The sequence below is a fragment of the Carettochelys insculpta genome, chromosome 3, assembly GCF_033958435.1.
Source record: "Carettochelys insculpta isolate YL-2023 chromosome 3, ASM3395843v1, whole genome shotgun sequence".
Classification (NCBI taxonomy): domain Eukaryota; kingdom Metazoa; phylum Chordata; order Testudines; family Carettochelyidae; genus Carettochelys; species Carettochelys insculpta.
The window spans coordinates 203018858-203035350 of NC_134139.1; the positions used below are offsets into that span (position 1 = coordinate 203018858).

The following is a 16493-nucleotide window of genomic DNA, read 5'->3' on the forward strand; positions in this document are numbered from 1 at the left end:
CATCAGGGTCAGCAACCTCTGTCACTTTTCGAGGCGGAGTGCCGAAATGTGACCTTTTGACTTCTATGTAAGGGCCGAGTGCAAGTGATACTTTTTAAAGTCACTAATAGTCCTACTGACGACAGCTTCATTCACAAATAAATGAAGAGGCAGAGCTTTGCCGTTCAGTGGTGGTTGGTAGCATTAGCTGGTCTTTTGTTAATGCACAGGTGGCCTGGCTGTGAGCAAGCTCGTGGCTGCATGGAGGAGGAGGAGGGGCAGGGCTGAGCTCCTGCCTCGTGTGCCGATGAAAATCAGCTCAGGCACCACTCTTGGCACCCGTGCTGGGGGCTGCTGACCCCAGCTTACATGGTCAGAAGTCTCAATACATTTAGGGGTCATACAGGTATCTACTTTTAACCCTCGAACAGCCAGTTGGCCTTGGAACAAGTCACACCACTAACAGTGTTTGTGTGGAAGCAAAACCGGAGACCACACTCCGGGTTCTAGTGCCATGAACTGAAAAAGAACCGCTAAGTTCTGTGTGTCACAGGCCTCATGCCACCACCCACTAAAAGAGATTCTCCTTTAACATAACTATGCCTTTGGAGCAAGAGCAACTGAATCCCAACCATCCTATTGCTACGAGAGTTGAGGAACCAAAATGTGCAGCACTCCTGATGGCTGAGAGGTTCAAAGCAGCCATATTTATTACAACCCGGATCTCTCTCATAGCTAGAAGAGGACTTACCAGGTGTCTCCCGCTTTGCCAGGTAACAGCCTACTGTAGCTCTGCTGGGCGAGCAAGCCAGGAGGCGAGTGGGGATTGGCTAGAAAGCATTACCAGGCAAGAGTACAGCCAATGTGGATGAAGGTGGGGTTACATGTTGAGACGAGGTAAACAGCATGGATTCTAAAGGGCACACCCACCTGGTCCTGTGACTCTAGCTTCACTTCCTCTGCAGCAGAAGGCTTGGTCAGTGGGGCTGGAGTTGTATTGCACGGGTCCATTTGCTCTGTCTTCTCTACTTTCACCTTCACGTCGTCCAGACTCAGAGCCGGGACCACAGCAAGGTCCTTCTCGTCCTTGTCTAGCAGGTAGCGCAGGAGCTGATGGTCCTTGGACTCCTTTTTCTTCAAGGCTTCTGGCTCCAGTTTGATGTCTGGAGTCCCCGGGATCTGACTCTGAGCAGTAGGGGCGGCAGCAGCATTCGGCACGGTATCCTTCTTGTCTTGCTCCATGGACAAGGTGGTGATGTCAGAGGGGCTGCCCTCCTGCAAGAGCCGGTGCAAGATCTTGTGCCGCTCTGTGAGGGAGCTATGGGAAGAGGGACACGTATTGCCTGGAGGGTTCCCTGAGGCACCCGTGCAGGACAAGGGATCTTTGCAGCTTGGGTCGGCGTCAGCGTGCCGCAGCTGCTGCTCTGCCGTTGTGGCCAGGAGCTGAACCAGCTTGTGGCTGGTGGCTTGGGAGCACTTGGCGTCTCCCTCCGAGAGGCGGTCACTGGCATGCAGCAGGCCCGAGTCCAGGGGCTTGCCGTCGCTCGGGCCGCCCTCAGACTGAATCATCTCGCTCAGGATGGAGGCGATCTCCTTGCTGTCCTTCGGCTCCGCTTTCACAGGCTGCATGCTGAGCCGGCTGGGCGAGTTCTGGGTGCTCGACTGCCTCATTATGGGGGGTGGTGTGGAGTAGCCCATGGGGGTACTGGGGCCTTCAGTAAGCCCCTGCATAGAGTTTATTGGGGCACTGGGGAAAGGCCTGTTGCCGCTGCCGCCACTGCTGCAGCCACCACTCACCATGCCCACAGGGGAGTGCGTGGCAGGCGAGAATGGACTGCTTGGCACTCTGGCTCTCGGTACCAATCCTGAGCTAACCCGTTGCCTAGGAGACATGAACTGGGCTGGGGCAATCCCTGGACTATTCATGGGGGAGTTGCTGAGGTTTAAAAGGTGGTTATTGTTCTGGGGACTGGCTTGTCCCTGGCTTAAGGCAACACTGGCTCCCATCTGATTCCCAGGTGAACATCCAAAGCTCGCCTGGCTGGCGCTGGAATTGCTGCTGTGGAGGCCAGAGCCTGGCTGCTGGTTTACACTGGTCACCAACATGCCGCTGTTGGATGGAGGGAGGGTGGGTGTGAGAGGCATGCCTTGCCCTGGGGACATGCTGGGATTCAGCGCAGGGCTGACACGGGGAAGGGGCATTCCCGAGTTAGTGTTCTCTTGAGGCGAGAGCATGTGGTGATCCCTAGTAGAAACAAAAGACACACAGACACAGGAGATGACTCAAATAAACCCTTTGTACAGCTCAATTAACCCCTTCCAGCCTCTTTGGGGCTAAGCTATACCCTGGACACAGCAGGGCAGCTGCAGCTTGTAAGAGAAGGTGTTTTCATCTTCCCCAGCCCAGCGCTGCACTATGCTCCCAGGAGGAAACAGAGTGTATTAAGCAGCATCTGGGGGTGGAACAGCTACGCTGATCTGTGCAGAGACTCAATGCTTGGAGCAGCAGTTTTGCAACTGACAGGCTATATATACACCTTAGAAGGGAAGGTCTACTTTGGGCTGTGCACTCTTGCATTGTCAGGAAGAGGAGAGCTAAGAGAATAGAATTCTTCCCCTCTTCCATCCGCTTACATTTCTCTAACCCACTGCAAGCTCCCCCACCCTTCCTGTTCCTTTTCAACCTCTTCCTCCTACGCAAGTTTGAGTGCAAATCCTCTGGGGCAGAGCGTGAGTTCTAGCCGGGCTGGTAAACCGCACTGTGAATTCGCAGAGCTGCACAAGCATCTGATGCAATTGCAAAGTCACAGTAATAGTCCAAGAGTGACTGAACTCATGCCGCTGTCTTTCAACCACAAGGGCTAAGAGCTCCCAGAACAGCGCCTTGTCGTGGTACTGCAGCCCCAACACCAGCACAAGAGGACCACCCCAGTTGCCTTTGCACAGAACCAGCGCTGACACGCCTAGGCTGCCACCCTTCCTACAGCTGACGCTGTCCCCTGACTGCACTTACAGGCTCCTAGGCACCAGTGGCAGCTGATTTAGCTGACAGCGGCCACCAGACAGACCCTCCCTCCTGAGCTGTGCTTACACTCCTCAGCCACAGCTGAGGGCCCGAGGCAAGTCCCAAGCTCTGGCAGTTAGCCGTGATTTCCCCCCAAGTTCTTGGGACTCACCTGTCGATGATATGGATGCCCATGATGAAAGGCTGCACTTCTGGGCTTTGTGGATAGCAGAGCTTACACTTGGTGTGGGCGCTAAGCACAGTCCCATCACTCAGCGTGAATCGATACGAGGGGCTGAAGGCCGTGCCACGCGTCATCACTGGGGGAAAACAAACCAGACATGATCCAGCCATCTGCTTAGCAACTCAGACCGGGCAAAGGAACCCTTCCAGACAGGGCTGGGGGTGGTGCCGGCAGGTGGGGAAGGTAGTAGGGACAGGGTATAATGGGGGCTCCACCATCCACTTGTGTGCACGCTGGGCCAGTAATGCACAGAGCTTGGAGCCATGCACCTTCCAACCTTCATCCCTCCCCCTGCCCATTTGAACCTGTACATTTTGGCCAGTCCCCAATGATCCTGCCATTAGTGTGCCAATGAGGCAAGTTGATCACAAACCTCCAGCGAGGTTCTGGCAATCCAGACAGTGTCTTTGCACCATCCTTCTCTGCCTTATCACATTCACATCACCCTTTGGAGCTGCACTAACCCAGTTTGTTCCACTGAGGGTTTCCAGAGAGCAAGTGTGAAAAACCAGCATGGGGCAGGGGGCTACAGGGGTCTGTATAAGATAAAGCCCTAAATATTGGAACTGTCCCTGTACATTTGGGATATCTGGTCACCCCAGTTTCCGTGGGTGTTTCAGGAAGAGCAGCGTGATGCGAGTTATCTTCTCAATGCTATCTGCTGTGTGCAGGGACATGCGGCCCATGAATGTCAGCGCTGTAAATGACTGCCTTATCAATGCACTCCTGTTTAAATCCATTGAGCACCATCCTTGAGTGTACAGAGCTAAAGCAGCAAAGAATGCAATTATTCAAACCCCAGGGTATAGTACATACACGGTATATTCTGATGAAACCAAGCCAGGTACTGAGAGCTGCAACAGGATACTAACCACTGCAGCCCTGGCAGAACTAAAGCCCTCCTGATGCTCAGCCAAGCTCCCAGTGTGACATTTTGTTTTCCTGCCTTCCTCACCAGCAGTGCATCAAGCTTGTGTTGCAGACCCCAAGAGGGGACAGTGTCATAAAACCCCATCATGATTAGAGGAAAGCCCTGCTAGAAAATAACTACCCAAAAGAAAGAGCACCTGAAAACCAGGCATGAGACTGACACTGGGTGTGGTGTGTACATGGAGCATGAGAGGGAAGAAGCCTCTTGTTTCAATGCAATGGCCACAGTCGGTCTTTGGAAGGTTCTCTCATTTCTTTGTTTGCTGAATGACACACACGAGTTGTGGACAAATTATATCCCCTAGGCAAGTTACTGCGGCAGGGCTAAAAGGTGGATGGCAGCTTGTTGAATGCTGTGGGAAACACAGGCAGCCTCTGCACCAGTAGGAGCCACTTCTGTGTTACAGAGCTCTTTTTGTTGCTACTTTGGCACTGTATTATTATTGAGTATTCATTCTTTAGCAGAAAGCACTTCTCCAGCAACAAGAGTGACACATCTGCCTCTGCTTGAAGCCACCCAAGCTCAATATCCAAGGCAAGGCGAAGCAGAGAGAGATGCCAGTTACCTTCTTGAAATAGTTGTTTGGCGTAAGAGGGCTCTCTGCCCTGAGGCTGGAAGAAAGCATAGATGCACTTCCGCACTAAATCCTCCCAGCCAGTCCTGCCTGCGGCTCTTAGGGAACTGGTGTCGATGGAGATAATTTTACCTGGGTTGGAAAGAAAATTCAGATCATTCAGATAGAGAGATAGTGCAAAGGAAGTCACTTTTGTGGCTCTCATGGCATGGCAAGTGTTTCTATGTACACACACACTTTAATCTGAAGTAGGCTTTCACAACTGAAGTTAGAAGCTGTACTCAAAGCAGGTAGGTTGAGTTGAGCCACAGATGCCTTGCTGATGTTATACTGCCATTAAACTGGAGTAACAGAGAAGGGAGGCCACAAAAATCAAGCAACAGCTGTATGTTACTCTCATCAGCAAGACTTCCATCTAGCTGATGTTCATCATCAAAAAATCCAGATGTATCCAACTTGACATGAACTAGGGGTGTCCTTACACAGGCAGAAAAATGAAATATAAGCCCAAAGATTTACTTGCCTACAGAGGATACTGAAATCCAGGCACCACTGGCTGACTGAGGACATGAAGAGAGCCATAACAGAGGAACATGCACATTCTGCAACCTGTCTCATTCATGAATACCCGGGGGAACCATCAGAGACCAAGCTTTTCTCATATGGTCACCAATTTAGTGTCAAAACTTGACTACTCCCTTCAAAACTGCGTAATATAAACTACAAGGAAGGGGGAACGGTGGCTGCCAGCCATCCTTATCGTCTGTTTTAGTTTAGTACCCTGCAGCACTATTTTATTGCCGGATGAAAAGTTGGGACCGTGCTACATCTGCAAGAGCTCCCACATCAAGCAGCTCTAGCGGAACAAAGATGCTGTTAGCCTGGAAGCTTTTTGATTGCAAAGATGGTTCCTTATTCAGAGCAACATTTAGCATCCCCCAGCACAAGAGTCCCCAAGCTCACTGAAAACAGTACCTGTAGTATCTTGCTTGGTCATGAAAGATTCTGAACTGGTGACAGCTGCAGGTCGAGGCAATCTCCGTGCAATGCATATCAGACAAGACTGGAAATCTGCCGTAACAGAAGAGGGAGGGGAGAATAGGAACGTGTAAGTCTAGTATTAAAGACATCAGTTGCAATTCAACATTTTAATTGAAATAGTGCTGTTGTACTTGTCAGCCACATCCTGCTGGGGATGCGTTTATCCAACCTGTCACCTGGGTCCTCAAAGCAACAGCACTCTCTAGAACATCTCGATGATGTTTGCTGGAGAGGAAAAAATTCCGTTATTGGGGGAACTAAGGGTAAGGCCTTTCAGATCTGACAGTACTGCACAATGAAAGCACTGAAAGCCACCAAGCGTTGGCTCCAGGGAAAGTATCTGGTCATAAAGTAATGTAATTTATTCCTTCCAATAACGAAGGACAAGGAGCAATGAGCTTAAACTGCAGCAAGGGAGGTTTAGGCTGGACATTAGGAAAAGCTTCCTAACTGTCAGGGTGGTCAAACACTGGAATAAATTCCTAGGGAGGTTGTGGAACCTCCATCACTGGAGATATTTAAGAGCAGGTTAGATGGACATCTATCAGGGATGGTCTAAACAGGGCTTGGTCCTGCCATGAGGGCAGGGGACTGGACTCTATGACCTCTCGAGGTCCCTTCCAGTTCTAGGGTTCTCTGATCCACTGCATAAGCCAGTTCATGAATTGGAAAACAATGGCTGATACACAGAAATGAGGGTTAAGCTTGTTTTGAAAGAAGGCCTCTTTGCTCTACCATCTGGAAATCAATGGTGGACATGCACTCCGGCCCTGCACACGGTGAATCTTATGCTCAACAGGAGCCTGAGCAGAGGGACACCCATGCCAATCTGTCCAGGGCTTCAAACGTTAGCAGTGCAGTGCTATAGCAATCATCAAAGACTCCCAGCACTACTAGGGACGCTGGACAAAAGTTACAAAAATGATAGCTAGAGCAGTCCTGTCATGACAGGGGTCATCACCAGGAGATAATAATACAAAAATAAATCACAACAGAGAAGATGACAATAGCAAGTAAACAAAGAAAAAGATTTTGTGATCCATTCAAAAGCATCTGGTGGTCTGAATTTGACCTATGAGCCACTACTGACTACTCCTGTATTAAGGCATCGAGTCCATCTGCTGGGGCTCTGGGCAGAGGACTGTTCTGTGCAGTCAGTCCCAAGAAGTGGGGCTGTCATTATTATTCTGTAGCAACAGAGCTCACTATTAAGGAGTTTTGAATACTAATCAACTTGCACTTCCCTTTCCTTAATTTCTACCTATACTTCTCCATTGTGATTTTATTTGATGCACAGAAGGGCAGGCTGTCCCCACTCAGGCTTATGGAGGGAGGGTAAAGGCCTGCTCATGGGACAGAGTCAATTCAGACTGCAGGAAACGGGTACTGTAAGCTAACTAGAGACTGTGCTCTCTCTGTTGGTGCCATTTGCCTCAGGCAAAGGGCCCGTGGAAGCTCTGTGCTCCCCCCTTCCCTCCCTTTCCCCCTGGTGCCCAAGACTCATGCAGGCTCCCTGCATGGGGGAGGAGAAGGATGTCATCGTGCGACAGCATAAAACAGCCGGGCAAAATGTTGGCTGTGCTGACTGTTGGGAAGGTGAGTTAAATGTCCCTGGCACTTTCCATTTCCCTTCCAGGAGGGGAAGTAGATTTTGTGCCAGTGACACCTCTGTCACACTGACACAGGCTCAGGGCCTCATTTCACCCCCAGGAGTGAACAACACAGCCCTGCAGGCCCCTGGGGCTCGGCACAGTGCTCAGAACGGACCTCCTCCAGAGCCAGCTGCCCTGCAAGCCCTGCCTCATGTGCAAGAGCAAACATGTCAGGCTGAAAGCAAACTCTCAAAGGCTTCTCTTGGCAAGCACTACAACCTCCTATAAAGAAGCCCTGTGTAAGGACAGCAGAGGGCAGGTCCTCCTCTCTTCCGACCCCGGCCTCCCAAGAGGCAGCACAAAACAATCAGGCAGACTTTCAAACGACCGATCCTCTGCCCTACCTTCTCCTTCCTCTTTGATCGACTTGGGCTGGGACACGGTGAAGCACTGCATCACCTCATAGCGCTGGCGTGCCTCCTGGTTCTCCGCACCTGGCTCATCAGGGGGGCGGATCAGCATCCGGCAGCTGAAGGTATGGCTGCTGCGCCTGTTTGCTTCCTGAGGCCAGGGAACTCCATTAACTGGGGAAAGGAGGGGGAGGAAAGCGTCACAGATTGTGATCACAAGTAACACTTCAAACAGGGGGTGCTAAGGATCTCTGCCTGAGCCTCTCCATGATTTTCGGTGTGCCTTAGCTAGACACAGAGTCCAAGTGCCTCCAAGAGCCTACAGCTGAAACAGACAAAGGGGGCAGAGGGAGCAGAGTCAAAGAGCAGTGAAATGACTTACCTGGGGTCACCCAGCGGCTGGATGGCTGCAAGCTGGGTCTTCTGGCTTCCAGTGCAGCCCCTTGCCTGCTGGACCACACTACCTTTTGACAATGGTGTGGTAGCACTGTGCCCTTCTACAGCGTAACAAATCCAAGGAATTCCAGGGTTGACGAATTACACCCCACAGCACCATTGTGCAACACAGACCATTATTCCAGTGTGACAGAGGGGGAAACTGAGGCACAGAGAGGTGCTCCAACGTGGCCGTCACACAGTAAGTTGGTGGTACAGCAGGAATATAACCCAGTTCCCTTGAGTCCACATCCAGAGCATCAGTCAAATAAACCTTCTTCCTCTCCCCCCACAGCAGCTTATATGCGACTCATGGGTCAGCATGACCCAGGACATTCCACCCTCCAGGCCAGTCTCTAGACCACAGCCCCACTGCACCCACACCCTTCGCTGCCATGCAGAGGCTACCCGTGGCCACTATTTCCTCTCTTTCAGAAAGAATCTCAAGGCAAAGTGCTGTGGTTCCCTGCAGAGCAGCTGCTGGCTGAAGACAACTGCTGGTGTTGAACCAGGCCTGCCACTTGCATGAGGCTCTTTGGGCTCTATGAAATCAGAGTAAGCTGTGCTGCAAGGGCAGGATAAAGCCTCTTCACAGCCCTGCCATCCCTCTACCAGCAGAGCATGCATCCAGTCTTAAAGTGATGCTACCGTGTAGGTGGTGAGCACACAAAATACAGAGTCACATTAGGACCATATCAAGGTCTGCTGCTCCATAAATGCACAGGGAGGGGACATGCAAGGAGCAACAGGGGATTACACAGAAATACTGGACACACTGATGGGATTTTGCATCAAATCCCCACCCCCAAACCTGATCCAGCATGAAATTGCCTTCTTCAAAGATCAAGGACAGTAGCTCAGCTAAACCATTAGATTGCAAGGCAAAGGGAAACCCCTTTCCTCAGGCTAAGAAGCCAGAGTAGTTGAAGTGAAAGTCAAGCCCTTCTCCGCACAACATGCTGCAGTCAGTTTTGCCAAGCTTACATGAAGTGAGAAAGTGAACTACTGACAGCCCAAGTAAGAAGATGGCTTAACAATGCTAACAGGACTCTACACCATTACCTATAGCACAGAACAAAAGCCAGAGTTTCAAAACCACTTGTCATCCTCAACAAGCACCAGATCATCAGAAGAGCTCAGTGCCCAAAACAAATAGACAGGTTTTCCAAGAGCTCTCAAACATGCACTTGATATCCTGATTTCTCAAGAGCTGCCCATAAGTATGGTAACACATCCTGAGCTCTTAACAACCTGACTCTATGTATCTATTCAGAACACCTTTGGCAAGGTCCTTCCCCAAAACTCTTAAGCAAAATAGGCAAAAACGGGTAAACAGCGAAGTGGCAAAGCTGACAGATGATACAAAATTATTTGAGAGAACTCAGTCTAAAGCAGACTGCAAAAGAGTTAGTTACAAAAGGATCTCACAAAATTGGACGACTGGGCAAGAAAATGGAAGATGAAATACACTGTTGACAAATGCAAAGTTATGCACATTGGAAAACAAGCTCATCTCTACATACAAAATGACAGTGTCTAAATTACCTGTCACCACACAAGAGAGAGATCTTGGAGTCATTATGGATAGAATTCTGAAAACTTCTGCTCATTTAGCAGTGGCTAAGAAAAAGTGAAGCAACTGTTTGGAACCATTAGGAAAGGAATAGATAACAAGATAGAAAATACCATAATACCACTACATAAATAATAAAGTAGATAATAAGATAGAAAATATAATAATCCCTGTATGTGAATCCATGATTCATCCACACCTTGAATACTTTATATAGCTGTTTTCCATCTCAAAGTAGTATTAGAATTGGAAAAAGTACAGAAAAGAGCAACAAAAATGATCACAGGTCTGAAACAGCTTCCATATGAAGAGAGATTAAAAACTAGAACTGTTCACTTTGGAAAAGATGACGACTGAGTGGTGGGTGGTAGGACAGAGGTCTGGGAAGAAAGTGAATAAGGAAGTGGTATTTATCCCTTCATATAACACAAAAAACAGGGGTCACCCAATGAAATTAACAGGCATCAGGTTTGAAACAAACAAAAGGAAGTACACTTCCGCAAGCAATGCAGAGTCAGCCTACGGAACCCACTGCCAGGGAATGTGATGGAGGCCAAAACTATAGCTGGATTAAAAAAAAAGATTTAAATGTGTTCACAGAGGACAGGTCCATTGATGACCTATTAGTGACGATGGTCACAGATGCAACCCCAAACCTCTGACTGCCTGGATCACTAGATAACTGTTCTGTTCACTGCCTCAGAACCATCTGGCACTGGTTACTATCAGAAGACAAGATACAGGGTTGGATGGACCATTTGTCTGACACAGCATGGCCACTTTTATTCCAGAACCACGACTGGTAAGTAGTGGATCCAATGGAATTAAGACTTGTCCCAGCTGGACAAAGCCCTGGCTGGGATGATTTAGTTGGGGCTGGTCCTGCTTTCAAGCATGGGGTTGGACTCAATGACTTCTTGACATCTCTTCCAAACCGATGATTCTAAAGGAGTCCTCTATGTTATTTGTTATGATTCCCTTTTAGATAAGACTCTGGACCAGGCGCTGCAAGCTCTGACAGCAATTGCTAACCACAAAAGAATGGGAAACTCACCAAACACACCAGCACATCAAAGCAATATGATGAGTGAAATCTTGTTCTTGGTATTTATTATTTGTATTTAATATCACCTTGAATCAATCAACTGAGATGAACTCACCACTTTGCGAGTAGCTATGAGAATGCTACTGATTTACTCCTCAATACTCATGGGGGTAGGTATCATTACATCCCCTTTTACAAACAGGGAAACTAACACAAAGTAGTGCGGTGACTTTGCTCCAAGGTCAAATAGTGAATCAGTGGCAGAGCTGAGACGATTTCCTGACTCCGAGCCTTGTGCTTTTACTATCTTTAAATGGTGTTCTGTTGACCTACGCAGTGCGTAGGCCTGGAGCTGACCCTCTGCCAAGGGGCACCTCACCCTGACTTCTTTCCAAAACAAGCATGTGACCAATGGGAAGGCAAGTCGTTCTTATTTCTTACATGGAACACTGAGGCCTCCCTCTGAAATCAGTCACAAAGTAACTGCTGACTGTGCTGTTAACAGTTTAGTACAGCGCCTGAAAAATGTGAATGAAACCAAGCCTTACACGTGAGTTTCACCAACCTGACCAAAGCATTTGACTCCGTCAATTGTAGTGCCCTGTGGATCATCCCCTCAGAGACCAGGTGTCCCCATGAATTCATTTGTATCTTGAGGCTGCTTCATGACAATATGACTGCCACAGTATTGAGCGACAATGAATCCCAAACTGATCCCTTTGAGGTCAAGGGGAGGGGGTCAAACAAGTCTGTGTCATTGCCCCATCACTGTTGTGCATCTGCATCACCATGAGCCTTCACCTCTTTGATGGCAAGTTTCCAGATGGTACGAAGATTGAAAAACTTCCAGTTCATTCCATAGACAGACAATCTCAAGAGACTCAAGACCTCGATCATGGAGCTCCAGTACACAGATGACAACAGGGTTGTTGCTCTTTCTCTCACAGCCCTTCAGACCATCTCAAGTGCCTTTGCTGAAGCATATGAGAATCTCAGCCTCACACTGAACATCTAAAAGACCAAGGTGGTCCACCGACCCTCGCTGATGGGACAATCTCAGGTATCTTCTATTGAAGTCAATGGAGAACTGCTGGAAAATATGGACAGGTTCCCATATCTTGGAAGTCATCTTTCTGATAAAGTCAACATTGTTGCAGAAATCCAGCATTGTCTGAGCCATGCAAGCTCTGCTTCCATTCGCCTGAGACAAAGGGTCTTTGAAAACCAGGACAACAATCCCAAGACAAAGCCCCCTGTACACTGTGCAGTGGTTGCTCCAACGCTACTGTAGGCATATGAAACCTGGACAACATATAATTGTCATTTGAAGGCACTTTGAAAAAAATCATCAACACTTCCACGGGAGAATCTAAATATCTCTTGGGAGGATAGGCACATGAACACTAGTGTGCCAGTCATGTTCGACATTATCATTCAATCAACAACTTCGTTGGACTGGTCACCTGGTTTGGATGTCTGAGCAGCACCTCCCAAAACGGATTGTTTTCCGAGTTGGAGAAAAGACAGAGGAGCGCTGGCGGCCAGTGCAAGCGATCTAAGGACATGCTGAAGGCACACATGAAAAAGTGCAGCCTCGGCATTGACACTGGGGAGAACTTTGCCAAAGAGAGTCCCCAGTGGAGAACGGTAACCCGTGAGGGGGTGGCAAAATTTGAGAGGTCCTGCTGCAGTACAGATAAGGAGACGTGAAGAGAAGAGCATCAAAAACTGCCCTGTGCTCCTCCAACAGCTACCAACACCTGCCTCTTCTCCGATCAAATCTGTGGCTACAGAATTGGTCTTATCAGCTATCAACAGACGCAAAAATATAAGGTTGACATGGAGATGTCCCACTTCTTATCAAGTGACCGCCAAGATAGCACCTGCTGCAGAGCGGATGGCGGTCTGATTGCAGTCTACCACATAGCAAGCAAAAACCTTCCAATTTTTCCCCCCGCCGGGAAGTGCTTTAATCATAGAGACAGTCTGGACTTCCATAGTGGCAGCCATGTCAACAGTTCTGTTATCAGCCATTATTTTAGATGGGTTATAATTCAGCTGTAAAAATCCACTGTAGTCTAAGACCTGGCAATTGAACTAATTCAGGTGCAACCAGAAAAAACAAAACAAAACAAAAATCACACACAAGCAAAATCCGTCTAGCAGTTTTGGCACATAGGTGACAGCTTAAATTAATTCCTTATCAAATTAAGCTAAATCAATATAAGGCAAATTTAAACCGATTTAAGGGCATTCACACACTTCCCCGTGCCCATAACTTGAGTCAGCTGCTCTTGGGTGAAGCTCCCTCCAGTTTGACACACTACCCCCAGGACGTGACAGGCAACTCTCCTTATTACCACTACTGTGCATGAGGGATAGGTTTATGCGTATGGATGGGGGTCACGTTAACAGGAACAGTGGAGCTATTTCTCCTGTTTACTCGTTTGTGAAGACAAGCCCTTGTGAACTGTAGCAAATCTCCTCTGGCAGAAGCCTGGGGAGGTAGTAAGAGGCTACATACAATTCCCCTGGGCCTTAGGGAAAATACCAATGAGTGGGAGAAAAAAAATGGGAAAGACGCATCTGAGGCCCAACCAAACCTTTCAAACTCACCCTTTGCTTTGAATACATTCTTGGCACATGGAGAATTTTTGCTACAGAACAAGAATTTCACACTGTTTCACTTGGAGACAACCATGTGGACCTGAAAGACAATAGTGCTCCAACAGTTGTTCAGGCCAGTGGCCTGTGACCTTATATGGGTTCATCGACTAGGTTCTAACTCTGGTATCATTATATTATCAAACCAGTAGAACGTGGGCAAGGTGGATAGACTCACAGAGTTGACCCACCTTGAACAAGGCATTGATCTAAGGGCTGCAACAATTCATCTGACTAAAACCAACTTTACACTGACCCTACAACAACAAACCAAAACAGCTCATTCTTTGTGTGCCTTGCCCTGGCCCCAAAACTTGCCAAAAACACCCCAGAATTCAAGTGTCAGGTCACGTTTTTGGCATATCAGCTTTAACAATGTCCCTTTAAAGTCAAAGCTTTTTCAGCTGCGTGTTTAATAAAGTTAGTTGAGGTTCTGGCTGAGTAGCCAACAGGGGTTCTTACTGGGAGTTACATGATGGCACATAGAGTAAGCATATTATTTTTAAAATGAGCTTAAATGCAGATTAAGCGACAGGCATTTTGGCAAGTGAGCAGGCAGTCGATAGGATTAAGCATGAGTCTTTATACTAGCTCTCTAAACCCAACAGTCCTCCAGTTATTCACTCTCCAGATGACCTTCTCAAACTTCCCCCTAGTGTCTTCAAGTGTGTACTGCATGCACTCAATGCCTGCCTGACAACTTACGTTTGTTAATACATAAAGCCCCAGAAAGATTTTTGGTCTGTGACACGTGCCCACGCACCCCCCCCGAACTCTTCTGATCTCTGCAGAAATTGCATCAGTAGCAGAATGCAAAGAGAAAAGGCTCCAGCAGCCAAAAGGAAGCACATTACTTACAGAGCATTAATATTAGTTTTCTGTTGTAGGAGGGAGATTGTCAGTGTGTGACAGTTGATCGATTAGACCCTGAGACGCAAATATATACCTGCATTATTCCTTTATGTAGTTAACTGGGTTGTATGGCTCTCCAAATTCCAGCAGGAAGTTAGGTATAACTAAATCATCACAGAATTAACTTCACTGCAAGAACAGCAGCACCTTCTACAGTGTTCTTCAAATGCCAAAAAATATATATATTGTCAACATCTGATTTGATTACAGCACTTTGCAACTCTATCATGGCTTGCATCTGAACATCTCAGAGCACTATATACGTACGTATGAACACATCTGGCCATACAACAACCATGTGAGACAGGCAAGTAAGCTCCAAAGCACACAGAGGTTACACTTCTTCTCTTTAGGTAACACAGTGACAACTTGGTTATAAACCCATGGATAGGCCATTAACAATCTGAAACCAGCCGTTCAGATGCTGCATCAGGAAAATGTGGCATAAATCCCATTTTTTTTTAATTAAAGAAGGGAAAACACATCTGCTCCTTACCTAGAGACTTTGGCAGCAAATTTTTGACGAACTCTGCGTGATCCCCTACATGCAGGATGCTGTAGACGCTGGTATTCATGAGCTCCTCCTGGTTATAACCCAGGTAGCTGGTCACATTTTCGGACACAAACACAATCCTTCCCTCACGATTCACAACGAAGAAGAAGCCATCCAATGCCTGAAAAGTCCAGAAAAAATGAAAACGCAGTCAGCGCAAGAGCAGCATGTTCCCGAAGATAAAGCTTTGGCTCAGGAGTCAGGACACTTGGGTTCTATTCCACCGACCTGTTCTGTGAGCTGGGGCTGGGCACTTTCCCCTCCTACACTTGTCTATTTAGAGCATACACTCTTCAAAGCAGGGACATGCTCTCACTCTGAGTGCAGCACCTAAAAATGGGACTCACTACCATAATGCACACAATAGATCATTTCAAGTGGCCTGGCATACTTAACATTCTTCTCTGCTTGCACTGTCCTTTCATTTTTGCTTTTTCTGTTCACCCCAACCTCCCATCCCTGTAATGGATTTCCCCCCTCCTCCTTTAGGTGTATGGAAGGCTCCATGTTGTCTACGAGCAGTGTCTGGTGAGATGATCCAAGAATACAGATTATCTAAAGCACAACCAGCTGTGTCTACTTGACAGTAAGAAAGAATTAACCACAAAGACGACCTGTGCTAGGATTAGCCAAAGAACTCTAATGGAAAGGAAATATTTGACAGACTCTGTGGCTCCTTTGCGAAGGATCAAATATCCATACATTTGTTTAAGCATGTATTACAGCCTTGCAAGCTACAGTAAAGATCTCTGCTACTAGCAATTACGCCCCAATGTAAATAATTGTCTTTTGAAGAGTCAGTGGGTTAATGAGGCCCCGATTCAGTAAAGCGCACAGGTCAAGTACATGCTTGCTTTTCTGGATCAGGGCCTGAGAACTAGAAGACTCAGCATCTTGCAGACTCACCACAAACAAATGGCAAATCCAGGCAAAGCTCTGCAACTACAGTGAACTAGAATTTCTGCAAACAGGGTCCAAACTGGCATTACCAAAACCACCGGGAGCTTTGACATGGTGTTTAATGGCATCAGGGTTAAGACCTTATTTACCCCTTTGGTACTATTCATGAGGGGGAAACTTTTTTTTACCAGCATGGAAAAGCCAAATGTTCCTGAAACAACCCCTGGGACAGGCCAACTGATAATTTACCGGACTCTCCTTGGGTGCTTCATGTTGCCAGGATCTGACTTTTACCTACCTGAAGCCTAATTTAATTCCATTTTTAGTAATTAAGAGCAATACCAAAACACAGGGCCTGATCCTGCAACTTAATCCACGGTGGATGTAACTCCCCACAGGCTGACTCAAACCTGAGACCTCTAGAGCTTTGTGCAGGTGCCTCTGTAGTTTGAGCTAAAACCCAGCTAATGCTCAGCTTACTCTGCAAAGGACACTTATTGTATCTTGGTGCCACTACATGGGACACTGAGCCACCCCTAGGTGTGTGGGTTACCTGGGCAGATCCCCAGTGCTGGTATGGAGCCCCAAGGACTTCAGTGGCATTACACAGGGCACAAGACTGCAGGTATCAGACTG

General features: G+C 47.8%; 1 protein-coding gene across 9 annotated transcripts in view; it reads right to left on the reverse strand.

Moving 5' to 3' along the window:
* Window positions 1-16493, reverse strand: part of NCOA1 (nuclear receptor coactivator 1) — a 381969-nt gene that overhangs the window by 55321 nt on the left and 310155 nt on the right. For all 9 annotated transcript variants that reach the window (XM_074991446.1, XM_074991443.1, XM_074991444.1 and 6 more), the window contains 6 exons: window positions 14901-15078; window positions 7770-7949; window positions 5708-5803; window positions 4724-4864; window positions 3156-3303; window positions 910-2224 (listed from right to left, as the gene is read on the reverse strand). In XM_074991446.1, coding sequence (XP_074847547.1) covers window positions 910-2224; window positions 3156-3303; window positions 4724-4864; window positions 5708-5803; window positions 7770-7949; window positions 14901-15078 — 2058 coding nt within the window. The remainder of the gene's footprint in view (window positions 1-909; window positions 2225-3155; window positions 3304-4723; window positions 4865-5707; window positions 5804-7769; window positions 7950-14900; window positions 15079-16493) is intronic.